Source organism: Cherax quadricarinatus, chromosome 24 (assembly GCF_038502225.1).
Source record: "Cherax quadricarinatus isolate ZL_2023a chromosome 24, ASM3850222v1, whole genome shotgun sequence".
In the NCBI taxonomy this organism is placed as follows: Eukaryota; Metazoa; Arthropoda; class Malacostraca; order Decapoda; family Parastacidae; genus Cherax; species Cherax quadricarinatus.
The window spans coordinates 39,644,876-39,671,075 of record NC_091315.1 but is presented as its reverse complement, the minus strand read 5'-3'; the positions used below and the strand labels follow the sequence as shown (position 1 = coordinate 39,671,075).

General features: G+C 39.3%; 1 protein-coding gene across 6 annotated transcripts in view; it reads left to right on the top strand.

Moving 5' to 3' along the window:
- The first annotated feature begins 7,767 nt into the window (after window positions 1-7,767).
- Window positions 7,768-26,200, top strand: part of LOC128690935 (optic atrophy 3 protein homolog) — a 105,676-nt gene continuing 87,243 nt past the window's right edge. For 5 of the 6 annotated variants that reach the window (XM_053779723.2, XM_070088388.1, XM_053779722.2 and 2 more), the window contains exon 1: window positions 7,802-7,940. Coding sequence is in view for 1 of the 6 variants with exons in the window: in XM_053779724.2 (XP_053635699.1) it covers window positions 7,805-7,940 (136 nt within the window). In the remaining 5 variants the exon portion in view is untranslated. Of the gene's footprint in view, window positions 7,941-26,200 lie in introns of all 6 variants that reach the window. The other variant, XM_053779724.2, reaches the window with a different exon arrangement.

Sequence of the window (26,200 nt, the reverse complement as noted above, 5' to 3'; positions counted from 1 at the left end):
TCAGAGTATACCATCCATGATCTTTTCACAGTTTCTGAATTTGCAAGCTTCCAATAAAACATAGATGACTTTAAACAACGACGACTTCCATCATCATAAATCCTTGATGATTTCCTAAAGTAAATGTTCAGAGTTTGACTGAAGTTTTCTGCAATGAAAGCATTACGTAGAGAATCTGGGATTACATTTGGCCATGAGGCAGGATCTCCTCTCAATGTCCGTTGAGACATTGAGAGGAGACACAAAAGAAGTAGATGCTGGCTGAGAAATAATGGAGGGAGGGCTTCCTGTATGATCTGACGTATCTGCAGATTCAACTGTACTGGTAACATCAGAAACTGTTTTCGTGAGCATGTCTGTGATCTTTCTGCAGCTTCCTACATCTTTCTTTTTCTGTTCTTCTTGAATTTTCTTCTTTCTTTTCTGTGACCCACTCGCATAAGAACGACCAACATCACGTTCACGAGATGCCATAATGAGAATGTATCACTGTCTGTAATCATGCAAATAAAAATTTTTCATTATCAATTATTATTAATTTTTTAATTATTTTTTTTGTCAATTGGGGGGATATGGCCCTTGTAGCCCCCTTTCCTCTGGCTGCGCATCTAAAAATTCAAAACGTTACCAGAAAGGAGTCATATACAGAACTTTTACCATAGATTAGGTTAGTGATTTGGGCTACAAATATTTTACTAATTCATTCTCCTTGATCTCCAATTTACTTAAACAGAAATCATACTGAGTCCAAGAACAATGCACAATGGTATTTATATTACCATTTTCATAACTAAGCTAATCATTATGTTTTGAATGATATATGGCCTACCACCATAGATAAGGACATGAGAATTAAAGAATGCAGGGACAATTTTCAGTTTCACCCAACCAACGATTTTCTGATGTGGCTTATGTGTTTCTGGAGAAATATGTAGTAAATTAATTGATGTTCTACATCACTTCCGTCGCAACTTGAAAACTAAGCATTTGCGACGGAAGTGATGTAGAACATCAATCAATTGAGATATGTTATTGAAATGATAAAGACTTAAAGACAGGACAAAGTGCTTTTAAAACCTACAAACGGAAGTCAGTTTGCGTTTTTAGGTTTTTCTTTATAGTATTTTTACAAAAAATGCGTCTTTACTGGTCCATGCGTCTTAACTGGTCAAGTAACCCTATCAGGTACCTCCCTTAACATTTAGAGGCGAAAACAAACATTTATCCATACGCATCAATGTCTATCAACAACACTTCAGTTAATTTGTCACAGTACAAGTCTAGATAACGTGTAATTACTACAGAAAATTGGAGAGGAATCTCCCATAATCACCCATTAGCGGGAAAACACAGCTGTTCTGATGTAAACAAAGGCGTGGAATAAACCTTGGTAATAAATACCGACAAGTTGGTTTAGAAAGACACGTAAGCAAACACTATAACATATTTATTAGAAAACGTTTCGGTCCTGGGACCTTGATCACTTCTAACATACAGAGGTAGGAAGACATTATATATAGGCGGAGAGTGAGGTGTGACGCACGTGACCTGAGGAATGTCATAAGAACATAAGAATGGGGGAACACTGTAGAAGGCCCACTGGCCCATGCGAGGCAGGTCCCCATCAAAAACAACCTCTGCCTATGATGAGGACGGGTAGACGATGAAATCACGTGACTCCTGTGTTGTTGGGTTGGTGCTGCTTAAGTATCATGTATGCCAATGTTTTTGAAATTTTGTAGTTTCCAGTGTTGCGTTCTATAGTGTCGGTGACGGCGATTAGTGATCAAGGTCCCAGGACCGAAACGTTTTCTAATAAATATGTTATAGTGTTTGCTTACGTGTCTTTCTAAACCAAACAAAGGCGTGTTGAGTGTTGCCATCTATGGTTAGGTTTATTTATTTTTATTTTATTTTATTTCATTATTTATTTTTGTTTTGATTAATTTTTAAAAATCAATTTTACTCTCCCGGTGGCCTGGTGGCTAAAGCTCCCGCTTCACACACGGAGGGCCCGGGTTCGATTCCCGGCGGGTGGAAACATTTCAACACGTTTCCTTACACCTGTTGTCCTGTTCACCTAGCAGCAAATAGGTACCTGGGTGTTAGTCGACTGGTGTGGGTCGCATCCTGGGGGACAAGATTAAGGACCCCAATGGAAATAAGTTAGACAGTCCTCGATGACGCACTGACTTTCTTGGGTTATCCTGGGTGGCTAACCCTCCGGGGTTAAAAATCCGAACGAAATCTTATCTTATCTTATCTTAACACTTGAACTTTTTAGGTAGGGACCCCTTTGCACTTGCACCATGTGCGCAGTCTTGGATGAGCCCCTGAACCCCTTGGACTGCGGGGCCCCCAAATGCGCGGGGCCCTAGGCAAATGCCTAGTTTGCCTATGCGGTAATCCGGCATCTTATTGTGATCTTATTGCATAATGCAATAAGATCACAGTAAACAGGTGATTTCAGAATATGCAAAGCAACCACTGTGAAAGAATAGAGAAGTTCCAAGCGCTTTCGTGACTACTCACATTATCCTTGATAATGTGAGTAGCCACGAAAGCGCTTGGAATTTCTCTATTCTTTCACAGTGGTTGTTTTGCATATATATATATATATATATATATATATATATATATATATATATATATATATATATATATATATATATATATATATATATATATATATATATATATATATATATATAAGAGAGAGAGAGAGGGAGAGAGTGCAGCCAGGAAGCTTACAGCACTTCGCCGTATCTCGCATCTGCTTGACAGTAGGGGTTGCAAGATTTTGTACGAGGCGCAAATACACTCATACCTTGAGTATGCTCAGCTTTCTTGGTTCGCCTGCCCTCCCCTCTCATCTGAGACTGCTTGACAGAGTAGAGAACAGAGCATGACGTCTCATCTCTCGCCTGGACCAATCTTGGATAGATTTGTTATTTCAGCAGAGCCTTCAACACAGGAGGGATATGGGTGGCCTTACTGTTGTTGTGGAAAATTGCATTTATCGGAATGTAACTAATTATGTACATAACAGTAAATGATAACAAAGATAATTATTATTTATCAATGTTACATAGACAAGTAGGAATTTGGGACACCTAGGTCGCAAAAAAATGTCCCCCTTCGATACCAACCACTGTCATAACCACAAGTTGCTCTGGACCTATTAATTATAAATGAAATATACATGCACCAGGAATGCTGGTAAATATATAAATTTGTGGACTGTATATTAAAAATAATAAATGATTATATATATATATAAGCACAATTATGCAACAGAAGGAGAATATATCTTAATCATAACACTCACCAATTTGACTGGAGATTAAGTTGTATCATACTCAGAAAAACCTCACTAACTAAATTTATGAAAACACTGGCCAGAATTATACACAAATCTAGAGAGCTTATCTGAGGTTCCTGGAGAGGTCTTGTCCAGTCGCCTGATATCTCAAGTTATGCAGGAATGCACATCCACCAATTTCGCTTCCTATTTGAGAGGTGTCAACACAATTTTAACCTCTAGAGCACAAAAATTTCTACCCATTACACCAACGTTCTAATACAAATTCAAAACCAAGATGGCGAGTCTCCTGCCCAGACGCAGGCTTTCCGTTTTCTATGACAAATATTATTAAATACAGTATAGGCCATCTATTTACCTATAAATTACCGTATTTCCGGAAAATATATACAGTATTTTCCACAGTTATGTACAAGGCCAATATTGTCAAAGTGCCACACTTGGATCCACTTCGAGGACAGCTTGAAACAAGCTTTTATGCCACAAGACGGGCAGAAAGCAGCAACTTCACTCTGGCTGTACCCTTCTCCAGAACATCATTCCATCTGAGATCATATATACCCAGGATGACTCGAGTATGGAACACATTTGTACAGCATAATGATGTCAACGAGATAACGTCAGTTGATCAAATGAAAATGCTGGCATACAGATGGCTCCAACTTCATCCTGTTCCCTACTGGTATGTTTCATAACAATAAAAATGTTTTCAAATGAGCGGATGTAGGTAACAGCTCCTAGCTTGTCAATAAAGTTAGGAATCCTTAACCTTGTCAAACCGTGTAAAAAAAAAAAAAGAGAGAGGGATAAGGATTTGATGATCCTGTGGGTTAGAACGTCATGTGATTTTCGCTCATCATGAGGCTGGCCAAAGAGACATGGGTTCGAGTCCTCGGCCAGTCGAGCTCCATTTTTTTTTTTTTGGCGTTACCAAAAAATCAAGTCTTCCCATAAACACTAAGTGTAAATGTCTCCATTGCACGACCCACTTATTACCTGGAGTTTACCTGGAGAGAGTTTCGGGGGTCAACGCCCCCGCGGCCCGGTCCGTGACCAGGCCTCCTGGTGGATCAGCGCCTGATCAACCAGGCTGTTGCTGCTGGCTGCACGCAAACCAACGTACGAGCCACAGCCCGGCTGATCAGGAACTGACTTTAGGTGCTTGTCCAGTGCCAGCTTGAAGACTGCCAGGGGTCTGTTGGTAATCCCCCTTATGTGTGCTGGGAGGCAGTTGAACAGTCTCGGGCCCCTGACACTTATTGTATGGTCTCTTAACGTGCTAGTGACACCCCTGCTTTTCATTGGGGGGATGGTGCATCGTCTGCCAAGTCTTTTGCTTTCGTAGTGAGTGATTTTCGTGTGCAAGTTCGGTACTAGTCCCTCTAGGATTTTCCAGGTGTATATAATCATGTATCTCTCCCTCCTGCGTTCCAGGGAATACAGGTTTAGAAACCTCAAGCGCTCCCAGTAATTGAGGTGTTTTATCTCCGTTATGCGCGCCGTGAAAGTTCTCTGTACATTTTCTAGGTCGGCAATTTCACCTGCCTTGAAAGGTGCTGTTAGAGTGCAGCAATATTCCAGCCTAGATAGAACAAGTGACCTGAAGAGTGTCATCATGGGCTTGGCCTCCCTAGTTTTGAAGGTTCTCATTATCCATCCTGTCATTTTCCTAGCAGATGCGATTGATACAATGTTATGGTCCTTGAAGGTGAGATCCTCCGACATAATCACTCCCAGGTCTTTGACGTTGGTGTTTCGCTCTATTTCGTGGCCAGAATTTGTTTTGTACTCTGATGAAGATTTAATTTCCTCATGTTTACCATATCTGAGTAATTGAAATTTCTCAACGTTGAACTTCATATTGATGAGGAATTTACATCATAACCCATATTTTCCGAGTAGCAAAACTAAATAACTGCAATCTTGCTCTAGCCTTGTACAATGTCTTCTTGAAACTTGTGATGACCTCTTCATCTATAGAACTGGAATTACCCAGATCCTCGTCTTCTTCTGGTGTTGTATGAACCTTACGGGGCTAGCGTTCCCGTGGATTTAAAGATTTTTATCAACATACTTGTTTTCCTCCTTCGCTACACCCCTCCCCCTCCAAAAAAAAATTTTTCAACCGGCACGGATGAAACATTAGGCATGGTTTCCTTACAGCTACTGTCCCTATTCACATATCAGTAAGTAAGTACTAAATCAATATAAGTATTGATACACACTTAAAATTGTACTAATTATACTTTTTTTTTGTTTGTAGCCCCTCTACTATAAATTGTAGTAATTATAATTTTTTTGCTACCCCCTCTTTTTGTATTAGTGTATAATTAAAATTCACCACTCCATAACGTGTGTCTAATTTTAAGTAGTAATAACTTTATTTTTACAAGTACATGTACAAGGTATACAGTCCTAGCTGACACCAGTGACATACTACTATATAGAAAGCCGCTTGTTATGCAGACTATTTCCGGCAAATTAGGTCACTTTTGTCCCAGGATGCGACCCACCAGTCGACTAACACCCAGGTACCTATTTTAGTGGTGAGTGAACATGGACAACAGGTGTAAGGAAACACGCCCAGTGTTTCCACCCTTGCTGGGAATCGAATCACGGTCCCTCACTGCGTGTACAGCGAAAGCTTTGCCAACCAGGCCACGAGTCACCCTACGTAATACCTGGAGAGAGTTTCGGGGATCAACACCCCCGCGGCCCGGTTTGTGACCAGGCCTCGTGATGCATCAGAGCCTGATTAACCAGGCTGTTACTGTTGGCCGCACGCAAACCGACGTACGAACCACAGTCAGGCTGGTCAGGTACTGACTAGGTGCCTGTCCATCGCCTTCTTGAAGACAACCAGGGGTGTATTTGTAATCCCCCTTATGTATGCTGGGAGGCAGTTGAACAGCCTTGAGCCCCTGACACTTACTATGTTGTCTCTTACTGTACTCGTGTCGCCCCTGATTTTCATAAGCATTAAGATTAGTCTGCCCGAAATACTCATGCATGCTAGAGGCATTCTTTGTGTTTAACAATACTACTTGGACACTACACATTGTATATTGTGGAAAGAAAGAATTTTTTGAAATTGAATTTGAATTTTGTACTGGGTGTTAGTCAGCAGTTGTGGATCACGTCCTGGATCAGATTAAGGACGTCAGTGGAAATAAGACCGACAGTTTCCAATATCGCTAAAGCTCCCGCTTGGTGGCTAAAGCTCCCGCTTCACACACGGAGGGCCCGGGTTCGATTCCCGGCGGGTGGAAATTCCGACACGTTTCCTTACACCTATTGTCCTGTTCACCTAGCAGCAAATAGGTACCTGGGTGTTAGTCGACTGGTGTGGGTCGCATCCTGGGGGACAAGATTAAGGACCCCAATGGAAATAAGTTAGACAGTCCTCGATGACGAACTGACTTTCTTGGGTTATCCTGGGTGGCTAACCCTCCGAGGTTAAAAATCCGAACGAAATCTTATCTTATCTTATCGCTCTGCATTCTACTGATCTTCAGTTTATTGTATGTCTTGTTCATCAGTACTGAAATTTAGATCGAGTAGTTGACCAGTATTTGCAATAACCTCCACAAACATTATAGTAAGTTCTTTTACTAAAACTTCCAACAAATTGCTTGCAAAAATTACAAAAGTAGTTGTAAGTTGTAATTAGTTATCATTTTTTTTTAAAGCTGCCCGAAATGTTCTGCATAACCAGAGGTTTTCTGTGAAGTATATCAGTAATGTCGACTTTTTCTGTAACGTGTAAATCATACAGTTGTAGAAATTAAAATCGTTGTCATTATTACTGTCATTATCCTAGCAGGCTAATACTATGGGTTAAAAATCCCTCAGGGAAGGTTCCTTGATGTTGGTGAGGGGCTCTTGATTTAGGGAATTGGATCTGTGCTCCATTATTATTATTATAATGATGTTGGGTAGGGGCTCTTGATTTAGGGAATTGGATCTGTGCTCCAGTTCCCCGAATTAAGCCAGAATGCCTTCCACCCCCCCCCCAGGCGCTGTATAATCCTACAGGTTTAGTGCTTCCCCCTTGATTATAATAATAATAATATGGGTTAAAAAATCTGAAGAAAATCTTATGACATCAAGAACCCTTGAGGAAATAAGTTACTTTGATTTTTTGGGGTTAATATACGTAATTTACACATGTTTCTAAGTAAGACAATTGCAGTCAACCAAAAATTGTGTAAAATTGTTCCAAAGTAACATATTTCTTAACCTAACTACCGGTTGCTATAGCACCATCCTATAAAATATATATAAAATATATAAGGTGAGAAATATTGCTATAATTTAAGCACTATCTACCATGCACATTATAACTAGAAAATAAAACTAATATATTTTAATGGAAGGATATAGCACTAAGGGTAATTTATAGATAATATTGTAATAAGAGAGATGGGTAAGAGAAGGTGGATATAACCATGGTAGATCATAACAACACTGGTGTAGCTGGTCATGGCAGTCTTCCCTCTTGCCAAGTTAGGAACTTTAGTTATTAAACAAGTGTCTAAACCACTTGCTAGCATTGCCAAAAACCGGGCTAAGAATAGCCATTTCTTCAGGACCTATGTGCTGATGCCTCCAGCCCAGTGTAAGTAAAAGGTTAGCAGGGAAAATATCAAATATAATGAACCGGTTTATTTACCTTGTTTTGAAGTTTTAACAAAAAATTAAGCACATTTATCGTAAAAAGTGTAACAAAACATTTAGTGGTTTGTTAGTTGTTGCTATTAGTGGATACGGTAAGTAATATAGAATTTAATTTTTCTGAGCTTGAGGGAAAGTACCAAGGTTCGATTCCCGGGTCAGAGGAGAAAAGATACGATAAACCTTAATTATACCCTTCAAGGAGATGGGGGGGGGGGTTGAATGGCTCTTAATCTGAGGAATTAGAGTTTTCCTTCCTTTCAGATCAAACTAATTTTCTCCAATTTCCCCCAGTGGACCCTTGTGGGTTTAGCGCTTAGCTCTGTAATAATAATACCCACCCCTTTGGGTTATTCCAGGTAATCTGCACACACATTATTATGCAAGACTTGTAATCATCCAAAGATTGTGTAATTGTACATGAATAAACTTATTACAGCATTTACTTAACCTTTATGGGCTTAGTGTTTTACCATGAATAACTATAATAAGGTTAGTGTTCACCTACTTGGCGAAACTCGACTATTTATTTGTTTTTTATACACAAGATATTCATACTCAAGCACAAATATTTATTTATTGCACAAATTGTTATTTTAGGAAATATTAACCGTGCAATACATTTACAAGTAGATGATCATTAGTGGTTTATTGTGTGGTTTGCCAAACAGTACTAACATTCAGACCCGTTATTCTAGTAATATTCTGTTTATAAATAACGTAACCTGCATGAGTAAATTATGTGATTTGATGTTTTCCAACATAATTCTCAGCTTTAGTGAATAAGACGAGTGTTTTCAACAGTATGGGATGGTTCTTGCATCAGTAAGCTGAGTATCATCGATGGATTACTATATCTTAGATTGTGTTTAGGTTTGCATGATCTACATTAATTTAGGTTAGGTTTGGTTGGCTTGTTTTGGGTTAAGTTAGGTTAGGTTGAGTTTGATGGGGTTAGGTTAAACTTCGTTGAGTTAGAACCCATTCTAACCTAATGTAACCTAACTTGACCCAAAAACTTAATTTTTTTTTTTAATGTCCCCCCCCTCCCCCCAAAAAAAAAATGAAGTCCATTGCAAAACCCACTTAGGTCCTTGTTTACTTTATGCCTGGGTGTGTTTTTATTATGTAAATTCTCCACTGTTAAATGCATTGTGGAGTGGAGATGTTTAGATTTAGTGCCTATGGGGAAAAGACCATATTGTTATCCAACCTAACGTAACTGATAGTTTTGTGGCTGGTCTAGGTTAAGTTTGGCTGGGTTAGATTGGGTTCATTATTCAATTTATTTATTAAAACAAAGCCTCAGTTTCCATTGAAAATCATACTTGATAGGAAAGAATTTATGTAATGATAAGCAAGTGCAGCCTCTCCTCACTTAACGACAGAGTCCTGTGTTCCTAAGACCACGTCAGTAAACGAATTTGTCACTAAGCAAGGAGCATACTATAGTGGTAGTGGGTTTGTGTCGACCATCTTTGCACCATTTATAATATTAGTATATTTTTAAATGTTTATACAGTAGTGTACTGTGTATTGTAGTAAACAGAATATAGGGAATCAGCTCTAATATACATTATTTAGTTCTGCATACTGGTCAGAGAGCCTGTCATAAGTATGAGTCATTGGTAAATGAGTAGTACTTCGCTAAGTGAGGAGAGGCTGTACTTTCGTAATGATATTCTTATTTTCCTGTTATCACCTGATTAACTGTTTCATACTAAAATTATTTTTCCCATGGAATAGATAGCATGCATGATATTTATAATATGGTACATTAGTGGATTTCTGTCCCAGGTAAAAATAACAATGATTCCCCACTTAATATTATACACTGTTTAACCCCTTGACTGTCGCAACCCCCAATCCTGAGGTGTCTCCTGGAGTCGCAAAATTTAAAAAAAAAAAAATTATTTTTTCTTATGAAATGAGAGAGAATCTTTTCCCGGTTGTAATGACACCAAAAAAAAAACGAAATTTGAGGGAAAACTGACGGAATTATGCTCTCGCGAAGTTAGCGACCTCGGCGATATTTACAAATCGGCGATTTCGCCGACTTTGAGCCCTATTTTCGGCTAATTCCGTTGTTCCAGTCGACCAATCTCATAGCTATTTCTTTAGAACTCCATTTTTTCTATCGATTGAGTACAAGAAACTGCCCATTTACCGATTTCAACTACCCAATAATGTGGTCAGAAATTTGCAATTTGGCCAATTTCACGAAAATTAAAAAATATGACAATTTCAAAATAAGGTCTAGAATGAACAATGCAGACATTCCTGGCTCTAAAATAACATTTTCTTTGTTCAACAGTCATGTCTCCAGGCCCCTCTGATATTATTCTTGCTTTCTATTTTGAATTTTAATTCAAACAAAAAATAGAAGACTTACTATTATGCAGACTACTGCAATACTGTAATAATTGTATAAATAACATCAACCCATTCATGACTGCATATTAGAATGGCTAGTTGGACATTTATTGGACAATCACATCATTTGTTTACTTTTGAACATTGGCAAAAATCAAACATTTCCCCTACTTTGAGCTCCATTTCCAGGTTCTTTTTATAGTAAAATCAATCAAAATCACCTCTATTTCTATATGTTTTTCATTCTATCAAATGAGACCAAGAAAACGAGAATACAACCATAAATGCTATACGAAAATAGACCACAAATTCGGCATTTGAATTAAAAAAAAACGGTCGGAGTTTTTTTTTCTCATTATGCACTGCGTGCTCCAGGATTTTTTTTACATGGTGCACACTGACCACACAGACCCATTCTTTCACATGTGGGCCTACCAGCTTTCTCCTGCTTGATTCGAAGCCGCTAGAATTTATGAGTATATATACGTCAAACACGGTACCTCGTAAGACGTATATATACAGCCGCGACAGTCAAAGGGTTAATATATGTACTGTACAGTGGAACCTCGGTTTTCGTTTGCCCTGGTTTTCGTCAAATTCGGTTTTCAACAACTTATTTCATCAAAGTATTGTCCCAGTTTTCGTTCATCACCTTGTTTTTGTCCGTTGTACCGAACATGTCCGTCTGCCTGCGCCCACACAAAGCATCCCATGCACGCATTCTGAGTCAGTCTGGCTTTGTTTCTTGTCAAGTGAACATTACCCTGCGCATTCATACAAAACGTTTCATAATAATCCATTGTTTTTTGTGCTTGTTTATTGACTGCGACTGCTAAATAAGCCACCATGGGCCAAAGAAAGTTCTGAATGCTAGCCCTTTGATAAAGAAGGTGAGAAACATGATAGAATTCAATGGTGGTAGAGGGTGGTAGTGATGGTGGTAGAGGGTGGTAGTGATTGTGGTAGAGGGTGGTAGTGATTGGGGTGGAGGGTGGTAGTGATTGTGGTAGAGGGTGGTAGTGATTGTGGTAGAGGGTGGTAGTGATTGTGGTAGAGGGTGGTAGTGATTGTGGTAGAGGGTGGTAGTGATTGTGGTAGAGGGTGGTAGTGATTGTGGTAGAGGGTGGTAGTGATGGTGGTAGAGGGTGGTAGTGGTTGCGCATTCATACGAAACGTTTCATAATAATCCATTTTTTTTGTGCTTGTTTATTGACTGCGACTGCTAAATAAGCCACCATGGGCCAAAGAAAGTTCTGAATGCTAGCCCTTTGATAAAGAAGGTGAGAAACATGATAGAATTCAATGGTGGTAGAGGGTGGTAGTGATGGTGGTAGAGGGTGGTAGTGATTGTGGTAGAGGGTGGTAGTGATGGTGGTAGAGGGTGGTAGTGATTGTGGTAGAGGGTGGTAGTGATTGGGGTGGAGGGTGGTAGTGATTGTGGTAGAGGGTGGTAGTGATTGTGGTAGAGGGTAGTAGTGATGGTGGTAGAGATAACTTCTCCCCTCCCTTCCTCGCCGTTTTCCATATGCCAACTAGAGTCTTCAATAAAGGTAAAAGTGATTTAAATATTCATTTATCCATTTCATTAGTGCTTTATTTTTATTTCTCATTGTTTTCTGTATGTAAAACTGTAGTTATTCTCTATAAAATGTATTTTTTGTTAATATTTTTGGGTGTCTGGAACGGATTAATTGTATTTGCATACATTATTTCTTATAGGAAATATTGCTTCAGTTTTCGTTGAATTCGGTTTTCGTCAGACTCTGGAATGAATTAAAGACGAAAACCAAGGTTCCACTGTACATAGTACGTATATAAGATCTGGTCATGGAGAAGATAAAACCTAGAACCATAAACTGATAACAGATTTAATGTATGGTAGTTTAGAATTGTCATATAGCCTTAGAGATAAAAAAAAAAAAAAACTGTGATTGTGAAAATTTGTGTGGACTGCCTCCAAGTGAGTCGCCTACCCTGGCAAACTCTGTTGACACCGAGCTCTGAGGTGGGTACCTCAGCCTCACAAGTGGCTTATAGGACAGATTTTCACAAATGATTGGTGTTGCAAGAAACTCGCCTGCATGCACGTATAAAGGACTAACTTACTTGGTGTTGCAGCATATATCCTGATCTTCAACTTCCCTAAGCTTAGCCTTAGCCCCTTTGGACTTTCCCTCAGAAACCACGTGCAACCAGGAGCCTTAATTCCTGCAATATTCAATCGTTATTAGTTACCTGCCTGCACTTCAGAAATTCCTATATCCAAGAGGGTGTGTATCCCCTAGTACAACTATGCAGACACGGACACTAGCTTCTACATAGACGAGAGACACTGGTACTTACTGGGCATGCACTCCCATCTGCAACACAGGCCCACAGATCAAACTCACTCACAATTCTCCCCAGACACTGGCCAGAAATCTACGAGATAAAGTGGAGGTCTTGTCTTACTGTATGGGCCTGACGGAGGAGGTCATCTACAGTACATCGAGGTGCCTCTACCACATTTCCCCAGGTCTCAAATGTGAAGACACGTGGGGGGCGCCGTCTGCTGATCACAGCACGTCTTGTCCAGTTGGTGTCTGTCTTAAGAAGAACGAGCTGGTCTCTCTTCCAGACCCTCGTCTCTTCATTCAAACTAGGGCTGCCAGTTCTCCCTAGCTAACTTATCCTAGTGTTTGCCTACATTATCGGCCTATTACTACCTATGTTAAGGTCTTAGGTCTACATTATTATTATCTACAGTTGCCTTAGTAAACCTAATATTAGTGTACTACCAGTAAAACTACCTACTCCTTCCCTGAAGGGTAAATCTATAAATTAAATAAGCTTACCAACAATCCTCGCCAACTAGAGAATGCTTTGTTTTGGGTGGGGTATAAGGGCCACCCAGCTCAGCCATTCCATTACGGCCATGCCGGATCTGTCCTGTTGAACTTTAGGGACCAAATAAATTTTCACATCGATCATTGTAAATTGGATAATACAGGTCCGCCATCACAAATCTGGCAATCAGTTATTCAGTTCCTTCAGTTATTCAGCACTAATTTTGGCTAGCATAATTTCAAATTTCCAGGGTCGCCACACCAACCTGCTGGTACTGTTTGGTGGTGCTACTTGCTGCATAAGTCATTCCAATTTCTTTTTCTCCATTTATTGTTTTAACTTGCTTACTTTTAGCCCTAGCCATGGTTCCAATGAATAAAAGAAATGCTTCTCATTTGTAAAGCACCTACACAGTACATTATCCATTAAAGATAAGGTGGCTTTGAAGCCACTGTCGGTTGCCATGAGCTCAGTCTTACGAAACAGGAGAATATGCTTTATTATTACGCTAATATCAACACTACAGCTTATTTGCCTATCACAATTGATCTAATATGACATAAGAAACAATATAAATAACATAAAACATATTAAATACTCCAGAATGAATAATATTTGGCATAACACCAAGCAGTTCGACAGAGTTATGAAGAGGATATGGTAAACAAATACCATTCTCCTATCTGTCTTGGTGGCTTATATTAGAGAAAACGGAGTATAGCACAGGGCTAACTCTGATATACACTCGTACTCAACCATAAACATGAAACAAAAGTTATTTTCTCTATAGATTATCACACATAGCAGCATATGTGTAGAGAACCTAGGATAACCCCAAAAAAGTCAACGTGGCTTATTTTTAGTACCTGGCTTGGGTTAGCCATGTACAATTTTTGGTAAATATTCGATTCCAAGCCAGGGTAGAAACATTAGGCGTGTTTCTTTACACCTGTTGTCTATGTTTACCCATCAGTAAATGGGTACATGGGTGTTAGTCGACTAGTGTGGGTGTTATCCTGGGACACTGACCTAATTTTCTTGAAATACTCAGCATAACAAGTGCCTTTCTATACAGTAGTATGTCACTGATGTCGGCTAGGCCTGTATACCTTGTACATGTACGTGTAGTAAATAAAGATATTTTTATTATTATTATTATTATTATTATTATTATTATTATTATTATTATTATTTTCTCAGTTGTTTGTTGGGTTATCTTATTCAAACTTGGGCAATGTATGATGGAAAGATACTTCTTCACGTACACCAAAAATGAAATCAGACCATAAAGAGCGGAGTTCACTTCTCAGCTATTAGCGGCCGCTTAGCGGTATATTTTTGTATGGTTGTTATGGTTATATTCTCAGTTTTTCGGTCTCATTTGATAGAATGAAAGATATATTACAGAAATAGATACGATTTTGATTGCTTTCATGACAAAAAGTACCTTGAAATTGCGCTCGCAGTAGCGAAAATGTTCTATTCTCTAGCGAAGCTCAAGAGTAAACAAATGACGTCACCGTCCAATACCTGTCCGCCTGCCAGTCTAAATTCCAGTACGGAGTCAAGAATGGATTGACATTATTTATACAATTATTACAATAATGCAGTAGTCTGCATAACAGTAAATCTTCTATTTTTTGTGAATAAAAATTCCAAATGGTAAACAAGAGTAATATAAGAGGGGCTTGTAGCCATGACTAATGAACAGAGAAAATGTTATTTTAGTGCCAGGAATGTCTACATTGTTTATTCTGGATCCTATTTTGAAATTGGCATCTGTTGAAATTTGTGTGAAATCGGCCAAATTGCCAGTTTCTGACCACTTTATTGGGTAGTTGAAATAAGTGAATGGGTGGTTTCTTGTACTCAGTTGACAGACTAGAAGTAAATAAGTTTATTCAGGTATACACAAATACAGTTACATAGATTATCATACATATCAGTGTATGTATAGAGAACCTAGGATAACCCAGAAAACTCAAAGTGACTTATTTCCAGTACCTGGCTTGGGCTTGCCATATATGATTTTTGGTAAATATTTTTTTTTTCTCGGTTATTTGTTGGGCTATCTCATTGAAACTTGGGCAATGTATGATGGAAAGATGCTTCTTAACGTACAACAAAAATAAAAAAGACGGACGATAAATAAGGGAGTTCACTTCTCAGCCATTAGCCGCCTCTTTGCAGTATATTTTCGTATGGTTTTTATGATTGTATTCTCATTTTTTTGGACTCATTTAATAGAATGGAAGATATATTACAGAAATAGACATGATTTTGATTGCTTTCATGACGAAAAGTACCTTGAAATTGAGCTCAAAGTAGCGGAAATGTTCGATTTTTGCCGATGTTCAATGAGCTGTGTAAGTCAAGTTGGTTAATTTTATTAAGTGTATTCTAACCTAACCACACTGTAATTCGGCAAACTCGGTAATCCGGCACACTACAGGTCCCAATGATGCCGGATTTGTGATGGAGGACCTGTACAAGTACAGTGGACCCCCGCTTAACGATCACCTCCAAATGCGACCAATTATGTAAGTGTATTTATGTAAGTGCGTTTGTACATGTATGTTTGGGGGTCTGAAATGGACTAATCTACTTCACAATATTCCTTATGGGAAAAAATTCGGTCAGTACTGGCACCTGAACATACTACTGGAATGAAAAAAGTTCGTTAACCGGGGGTCCACTGTATTATGGTTATTATAAGAACATAAGAATGGAGGAACACTGCAGAAGGCCTTCTGGCCCATACAAGGCAAGTCCTTATCAAAACCACCCCTACCCAAAGCTACCCAAGAATTTACTCCTGTACCCACGACACCAATCAAACCCAGCCCTTCCCACTCGTATATTTGTCCAGTCTCTTTTTAAAGCTGCCCAAGGTCCTAGCCTTGATCACCCTACTCAGAAGATTGTTCCATGTATCAACAACTCTGTTCGAAAACTAGTACCTACCTATGTCCTTTCTAAATCTAAATTTATCCAACCTAAATTCATTATTTTTGGTTCTTACCTGGTTCGACACCCTCAGTACTTTATTAATCACTTTTGTTTATGCCCATCATCCACTGATACACTTTATTGATATCTCCCCTCAATCTACGACTCTTCAAAGAGTAGAAATTCAAGGCTCTAAGTCTATCTTTATACAGGAGATTCCTTATACAGTAAATAATTTTAGTCATTCTTCTCTGTATGTTCTCCAATGAATTTATATCCATCCTGTAGTAAGGAGACCAAAACTGGGTGACATAATCCAAATGAGGCCTCTCTAGTGATGTACAGTGGAACGACGAGTTTCGAACACATCGACTATCGAATACAGTGGACCCCCGGTTCGCGATATTAATCCGTTCCTGAGAGCTCATCGTAAACCAAAATTATCAGAAAGCGAATCAATTTTCCCCATAAGAAATAATGGAAATCAAATTAATCCGTGCAAGACACCCAAAAGTATGAAATAATTACATAGAATAATTACAATAACATCAATAACAATAGAATAATAACAATAGAATAATTGACACTTACCTTTAATGAAGATCTGGTGATGATTGATGGGATGGGAGGAGGGGAGAGTGTTGAACCTATTGTTTAGAAGGGGAATCCTCCTCTATACAACACAACTATTCTATACAACTTGGCCAGCTCCGACACATGTACTCCACTTTCGTACTTTGCAATTATCTCTTTCTTCATTTCATTAGTCATTAGCACCCATGGTCTCGAAGGGTTGGCACTAGAAGCTTTCTTGGGGCCCATGGTGACTTATTTTGCAGAAACAAGCGCCAAAAACAGTGATAATGTGGATAATATGGAATGTACCGAATGTATCCTTAGATGTGTACACACTGGCTGGCTTGTAAACACTGGCACACACGGGACAGTTCAGGCCACACATGGACATGTCTCGTACGAATCGCATCGCATACCGGGTTTTGTAACAGGAACCGAGGCAAATTTTTTGCAATATAATGCATCGGATACTGGATTTATTGGATACCTATAGCATCGCGAACCGGGGGTCCACTGTACTTTGAGTTTCGACCCCTTTTTTCGCACCAATTGTGTTCTGAGTATTGAACGTACCCCGTGTTTCGACCATGTACCAGACCTGTCTGCCTGCCCGCGCCTGCCCACGTCCCCCATGCAGGCGTCGTGAGCCAGTCTGGCTTTGTTTATGCTTGAATGAACACTAATGTGCGTGCTCATTTAAACATTTCACAATTAAGTCATTGTGTTTGGTGCTTGTTTATTAAGTGCATCTGTGAAATAAGCTACCATGGTGGTGGTGGATGGTGGTGGTGGATGGTGGTGGTGGATGTTATTGGTGGATGGTGGTGGTGGATTGTATTGGTGGATGGTGGTGGCAGTGGTGGATGGTGATGGTGGTGGATGGTATTGGTGGATGGTGGTGGTGGTGGTAGATGGTATTGGTGGATGGTGGTGGTGGTGGATGGTGCCTTCTTCAGAGATTAAGGAGATTTGTGCAATGTGGAATAGGGTGCAGGCATTTGCTGAAAAATATCACCTTGAGCAAGCTGAAACAAGCCATCTCTGCAACAAGTTCAGTGACAGAACAATATCCCATTTTAGGGAAATCATAAGGAAGGGAAGTAACCCCAGATAAGGACTTGTTACCTAAAATCTTTATGGAAGGGGATTTCCCTTCCTAACAATAAGTGCTCCCTCACTCCTCCTCCCTATCTTCCAGATGCCATCAACAGACCACTACCCAACCTTTCTCATAACCAATCTAGGTAAATTGCCCCAAGACATTACTAAAGTTACCTTTAGACTTCATAACGAGAGAGCTGTAAATAACTTTATAGCAGCTATGAATAACAATGAATGGCAAAATGAGCTTGAAACATATGCAGATACGAATGAATGTATAAATAATTTTCTTAAAAAAACTCATTACCTCTATAACAAACATTGCCCTAGGAAAACTAAACAGATCACAGCTAAGAGACTGAATAGTCCCTGGCTAACACCCAGCATCCTTAAATCCATTAATACAAAGCACCAATATGCACCAGAATGGACCAAATAACTAGAGACCAGTCAAAACACTACTTGTCAGCTCTTACCAACCTCATAAGATCTAAAAAATTGTATTATGAAAACAGACTACAAACCATCTAAGGTGATATGAAAAAGACCTGGAAAACTCTATCCGAAATTCTTGGAACTAAAACGATATCCAAAAACCAAACAATCAAATTAACAAAATCAGATGAACCCCTACTCCCACCAACTGAAACCGCAAACAGACTCAATGTTTTCTTCTCCACCATAGGAAAGAACCTAGCAAGCAAAATCCCAAACTCGAGCACCCATCCATCTGACTACCTCACGAGCACCTACCCGAACACACTATTCCTAGCTCCAACCAACCCAACAGAAGTCTTGCTCATCATCAACACCCTTAAAAACAAGGCAGGAAACATAAACAACTTCACAACTTTTATGTACAAAAAAGCTTCTCAAGTATTGTCACCAATTATTGCAACATTTAACAAATCCAATGAATCCTCCACCTTCCCAACAATTCTCAAAATAGCGAGGGTCACTCTGATACACGAAGGTGACCAAGCAGACTTAAATAACTATAGACCAATATCTAACTTACTACTCGTCTCTAAAATGTTTGAAAAATTAATTCATAGACTGATCTATTCCTTCCTCGTCTCACATAACATACTAAACCCCTGTCAGTTTGGATTCAGGAATAATAAAAGCACAAATGATGCTATCATACACATGCTAGATCTAATATATACCGCTCTTGAAAAGAAAGAAGTCCATCTGGGAATCTTCATTGATTTACGTAAAGTTTTTGTACATTCTGCCATGAACTGCTGTACACTAAATTAACACACTATGGTATAAGAGGCCACTCCCTCAACTACCTAAAGTCATAGCAACATAAGCCAATATGTGCACACAAATGGTGCAAACTTCCACACAAGCAATCACAGTTGGAGTCCCACAGGGAAGCGTCCTTGGACCACTCCTCTTTCTCATCTACATCAGCGACCTACCGAATGCATCACAGCTTCTCAAACCCATATGATTTGCAGATGACACTACATGCGTCTTCTCTCACCCAAACCCAGTCATACTCGCCAACACAGTCAATGCTGAATTACAGAAAATATCTACCTGGATGATGACTAATAAACTTAAATTGAATACTGACAAAACCTACTTTATTCAATTTGGAAACAAAGCTTCAAATGTTCCACTTAACATAGCACTAAACGGATCACCCGTCACGAGACTCACGGAGGGAAAATTTCTAGGAATCCACCTTGACAGTTGCCTCAGGTTCCAGACACATGTACAACAGATAACCAAGAGAATCTCTAAGACTGTAGGCATACTATCAGAGATATGATACTGTGTTCCACAATCAGCTCTCCTTACACTGTATCATTCACTCATCTACCCTTATCTCACATATGGAGTTTGTGCATGGGGATCAACAACATGAAATCACGTAAGACCACTAATAACCCAGCAATAGGCGGCAGAGTGATAAATTCCCACTCTCGACAGCACACTCCACCAATATTCAAGTCTAAATCTGCTCACTGTTAAGAACATCCATACTTATTCATGTGCCTACTACATACTTAGAACAATACATGCAAATGTAAATCCTCCACTCAAACTTTTCCTCACCAATCTTAACAGGACACACAACCATAACACAAGACACAGATCTCTTTTTGATGTACCCCATGTCCATACCACACTGTGTAAAAACTATGCACATAAAGGGCCCCAAAATTTGGAATTCATTACCAGAAAATACCGAAGTAACTTGGTCTGAAAATCAATTTAAGACTCTTCTCAAAAGCCACCTAATCACCCTAGACTAAATACTCAATACTCAGTATCTAATACTACCAATAAATCTACCAATTACCTAAATCTTAAAACTTTGTGACTAGACAACCAAGCTCATATATTGACAAATTACCACATAGAAGTATACATACCTACCAAAACCAGTATTACCCTTCACCAAATTGTAGCAGTCTCATACTGTAAACTACTGAAAACTACTCCTGAATCATGTTTCATAAAAGACATTTTTGAATACATGAATATATCCTTTTATTTGTGTAAATTAGATTCACTTATTATTAATAGAACTACTGTACAAATATGATAATTTCTTTCTATGATAACTTCTTTAGTGATTAGTAGTCAGTAAGTCATTGAATTAAGTCAGTCCATAATGCCAAGGCATAATAGAGGCTCTCTTTGCACTGAAACCCATCATTGTAAAAAAATATAATCTCACTGTACTACTTGCAAAGAAATAAATGAATCTGAATCTGAACAATCTTCAATGAAAGTAAGTAAAAATGTTATTTTATATGTTTATTTAAATGTTTATTTATTTATTACTAATTGTACAATGTATGTTTGTTGTATGTAAAACTATAATTAATCTCTATAAAATATATTTTTTTTTGTGAATATTTTGGGTTTCTGGAACGGATTAATTGTATGTATTTACATTATTTCTTATGGGAAATATTGCTTTGAGTTTCGAACGTTTCGACTTTAGAACTAGCTCCTGGAACGGATTAAGTTCAAAACTCTGGGTACCACTGTATAGAGCTGTAAAATAACTTTTGGACTTCTGTTACTTATACCTCTTGAAATAAATCCAAGTAATCTGTTAGCCACCTTAATGCACACACTTAGGCACTGCTGTCTTTGCTTTAGATTTCTGCTTACCATGACTCCCAAGTCTTTTTCACATTCTGTATGATCACGCTTTATTTCACCTAGTTTATAACTTCAAGGGTTATTTTCATTACCAAGGACTAGTATACTTTACACTTGTCCAAATTGAACTTCATCTGCCATTTTTCAGACCAAGACATTAATTTGTTCAAATCCTCCTGGAGTTCATTGATATCCTCCTCAGAATAAATCATATGGCCTATTTTTGTACCATCAGCAAATTTGCTCATGTCACTTGTAATTCCTTCATCAAGGTCATTAAGTTATGAACAACAGAGTACCTGAAACTGATCCTTGTGGAATGCCCCTAATGACTAATCCCCATTCAGGTTTGACCCTGTTTATGGAAAAACTCTGCTTTCTATTGGTAACCCATGCCTCTGTCCATGCTAGAACTTTACCTCCTCTACCATGAAATGCCAATTTTCTTAAGAGTCTCTTGTGAGGTACTCTATAGAAGGTCTTACTAAAATCCAAATACAGCCTCTCCACACTTAGCAGCATACTCTTTTACTGACGCCTCAGGGTTACGACGGACTCTCTGACCAGTATTCATTCCTAAATAATGTATATTAGAGCTGATTTTCTCTATTCTGTTTATTTCATTATACAGTACACTACTGTGTAATCATTTAAAAATATACCAGAAATGTTATACGGTGGACTCTCAGTTATCAGCCGTAATCCGTTCCAGAAGGTCGACCTAAAACCGAAAAGGCCGAAAACCAAAATAATATTTCCCATAAGTATTAATGTAAATCCAATTAATCCATATCAGACTTCCAAAAATATTAGCAAAAAAAAAAAAAAAAAAAAAAACTTTTTTTTTTTTAACCCTTTGAGGGCTTCGGCCGTACTAGTATGGCTAACGACCCAGGGTTTTTGACGTACTAGTACGCCTAAATTCTAGCGCCCTCAAATCTGGTGAGAGAAAGCTGGTAGGCCTGCATATGAAAGAATGGGTCTTATGTGGTCAGTTACCTGGAGTTTACCTGGAGAGAGTTCCGGGGGTCAACGCCCCCGCGGCCCGGTCTGTGACCAGGCCTCCTTAGGTCAGTGTCCCAGGATGCGACCCACACCAGTCGACTAACACCCAGGTACCCATTTTACTGATGGGGAACATAGACAACAGGTTGAAAGAAACACGTCCAATGTTTCTACTCTGGCTGGGAATCGAACCCAGGCCCTTGCCGTGTGAAGCGAGAGCGTTAACCACCAGGCCACCAGAGCCCAGAGTGTGCGCAGTATAAAAAAAATTCTGCAGCACAGTGTGTAATGAGAAAAAAAAAAACTTTGACCTTGTTTTTGGAATAAAACAGCGACTTTGCACTGTATTTTCGTATGGTATTTATTGTTGTATTCTACTTTTCTTGGTCTCATTTTATAGAATGGAAGACATATTACAAAAAATGAGATGATTTTGACTGGTTTTACAATGAAAAGTACCTTGAAATTGAGCACAAAGTAGCAGAAATGTTCGATTTTTATCAAAGTTCAAAAGTAAACAAATCATGCCAAGTGTCCAATACGCGTCAACTGGCGAGTCTAATATTCTTTCACAAGTACGCTGATATTATTTATACCATTTCTACACTAATGCAGCAGTCTGCATAACAGTAAATCTTCTAGTTTTTGTAATAATAAAAATTCAAAGTGGAAGGCCAAAGAAATATAAGAGGGGCCTGGGGATGTGACTAACGAACAGAGAACTTGTTATTTTAGTGCCAGGAATGTTTTTCTTGTTTATTCTGGACCCTATTTGGAAATTGGCATCTTTTGAATTTTGTGTGAAATTGGCAAAATTGCTAAATTCTGACCACTTTATTGGATAGTTGAAATTGGTAAATGGGTGGTTTCTTGTACTCATTCGATAGAAAAAATGGAGTTCTAGCGAAATAGTTATGATTTTTGCTGACTAGTACATTGGAATTGGCCGAAAATAGGGCTCAAAGTGGGCAAAATCGCCTATGTGTAAACATCGTCGAGATCGCTAACTTCGCGAGAGCATAATTCCGTAAGTTTTCAATCAAATTTCATACTTTTGGTGTCATTATGATCGGGAAAAGCTTCTCTATCTTTTCATAAGAAAAAATAATTTTTTTTTTTTTTTGAAATTTGGCCGACCCTGAGAACAAGTTTCGGAGAGGGCCGGTTGACCCTCAAAGGGTTAAAGATTAACTATAGTTTTACATACAGAAAACAATGAGTACATTCATTACTTACCTTAAAATATTTGTAGTCTTAATGTAGGGCTAGAGGTGAGTAGTATTTATTTGTAGGAAGTCAGTGTAGGCAGCGATAGATGTAGGTACAGTACACATATATAGCCATCCCTGGGCTACACTGCACAGCCATATTATTACATTACAGAGCCATATTATTACCATGTTCACTGAGTTTAATAGTTTCTAATGACTACTTTTAGATGCCATTATAAACAAAGGGAGAAGTAATAAATAATTCATTCCGAGAATTGTTACTGAGTGAGACACCAGATTCACAGTTTTCTCTAACGCTGACTCAGAGAAAATGTAATGTTTACTCTCCGCAGGACTCTCCACTCGATAGCATATAACCATTGCATGTTTATATGCTGTTTATAGGCTATGTAACATGTTTCTTATATAATTTCGAAGAAAATATCATATATGGATTAATGAAAATGTCTATATTAACCTAAAATAAGACATTTAATGTGCCCAAGAGTAATTATTATTAAACATACATCCCATATAAACATTGCTACACTCCCTGCCTTCCTGCTACACTCCCTGCATGCCTGCTACACTCCCTGCCTTCCTGCTACACTCCCTGCATGCCTGCTACACTCCCTGCCTTCCTGCTACACTCCCTGCATGCCTGCTACACTCCCTGCCTTCCTGCTACACTCCCTGCATGCATGCTATACTCCTTGCCTTCCTGTTACACTCCCTGCTTTTCTGCTACACTCCCTACCTTCCTGCTACACTCCCTACCTTCCTGCTACACTCCCTGTCTGCCTGCTGCACTCACTGCCTGCCTGCTACACTCCATGCTATACTCCCTGCTACACTCCCTGCATGCCTGCTACACTCCTTGCCTCTATGCCTGCCTTCCTTGAATTCTATTGTTTCTCACTTTCTTTACCAAAGGAACTTTACTAGGAACTTTCTTTGGGGCCATTGTTACTTATTTCGCAGTTGCACTTAATCAATAACCACCAAAAACAATGGATTATAGTGAAATGTTTGGCTGAATGAGCAGAAGCTTCCTCACTTGCCCAGAGACACAGCTACACTGACTCAGGAATGCGCAAGCAGCTGGCGGTGGACACGTCCAGTACTGCTGATTAGTGAAATAATGGCCGATAACCAGAAGCCAAAAAACCAGCCGATAACCGAGTTGGCCTATAAGTGGAACGGCCGATAACTGAGGCTCCACCGTAAATGGTGCAAAGGTAACATTAAAAAATATCAAAGATGGTTGACACAAACTCTCTACCATTATAGTATGCTCCTCACTTAATGACGAATTCGTTTAACAATGTGGTCTCAGGAACGGAACTCCATCGTTAAGTAAGGAGAGACTGTAAACAATATCATATTCTTTATTACTGTCTACTGCCTCAAATGTTTTATTGAAGAACGTCAGAAAATTTGTCAGGCAGGAATGACCTCTTGTGAACCCATGCTGAGATTCATTAATCAAATTATGCTCCTGAAGGTGACTTCTAATAGTATGTATCAGCTATAATTGACTCTAATAATTTGCCCACTATAGACGTCGCACTTATTAGATGGTAATTTGAAGGAATGGACCTATCCCCTGATTTGAATATTGGAACTACATTAGCTATCTTCCACATCTCTGGCACAACACGAGTTAGGCTGGATGCATTACACACACTTGTCAATGGCTGATTAAGTTCCATCTTGCATTCTTTAAGTACCCTGGAAAACAACTCATTGGGTCCCGGGGACTTATTTTGCTTCAGTTTATCTAACTGCTTGATAACAATGTCCCTCATGACAGTAATATTAGTTAATTTGAATTCTCCTGGAACTAAATAATTGTTAATTTCTGGAATCTCATTTATGTCTTCCTGTGTAAAAACTGAAAAAATAGTCATTAACCCTTTGGGGGTTTCGGCCGTACTAGTACAGCTTACGTGCCAGTGTTTTTGACGTACTAGTACGCATAAATTCTAGCGCCTTCAGATCTCGCAGGAAAAGGCTGGTAGGCCTAGGTGTGAGAGAATGGGTGTGTGTGGTCGGTGTGTGCGGTAGAAAAAAAATCTGGGACCCAGTGGCGCATTGTGGGAACACCATTTTAGTAGACCTTGTTCATCATGCCTCGCGGTAAGAAGCTCCTCGCTCCTTGGCGAATTGGGACACTTTTGTTCCCCAGTGACAGTTCTAATACAGATGGAAGTGCCAGTGAAGATGTGTTTCAAGGTTTTAGTGAGGTTGTGACCGAAACTAATGACCATAATATCGGTAATAGTGAGGAAAACCCAGATGACCCTCAGCCTTCCACCTCTGCTGCTGGGCCGTCTTGTTCACGTTCAGTTGTACCAGAATCAAAGAGAAAATTCCTATTTTCCAAAATCCTGGACTCAGATGTGATCATTAGTGATGATAGTGATAGTGAATATGAACTACAAGCTCTTGAAACCAGTTCCGGTAGTGATAGTGAAGTGGAATATTCTCCAGTGAAGCGTCAGTATATACGACGATATATGCGCTCTGGTAGTGTGCCATATGCTTTTCCAAGGGGAAGGAGTACATCTCGGCGTACATCCCGTGGCTGTACAATAGGAACAGAGAATGAAAATGATGATGATAGTGTTGCAATTGGGGTGGAAAATGTGCATGGTGGTGGTAGTGGTGGTGCCGGCCGTGAGGCACCAGCAGTGGGCCATGCTGCCACCCACGCCGCTGCCTCAGCTGTTCTATAACAAAGGCCACCATCCCCCACCCACCCACCACACCACCCTCCACACCCACAACCTCCACAACCACAACCACCTGTCAATGTCCAGTAGCCGCCAGCAGACCGCACCTGGGATTGGCAGGAAGCTGTCAATTTTGTTCCAAATCCCCACTGATTTGATGAAATCCAAAGTGGAATATGGCCATGTTGTGCACTGGGGAACAGTGCCACTGAACTGGAATGTTTCAAGTTATTCTTTGATGAACCTCTGATGAGAATTATTGTCAGGGAAAGCAACAGATACTACGAGTACAC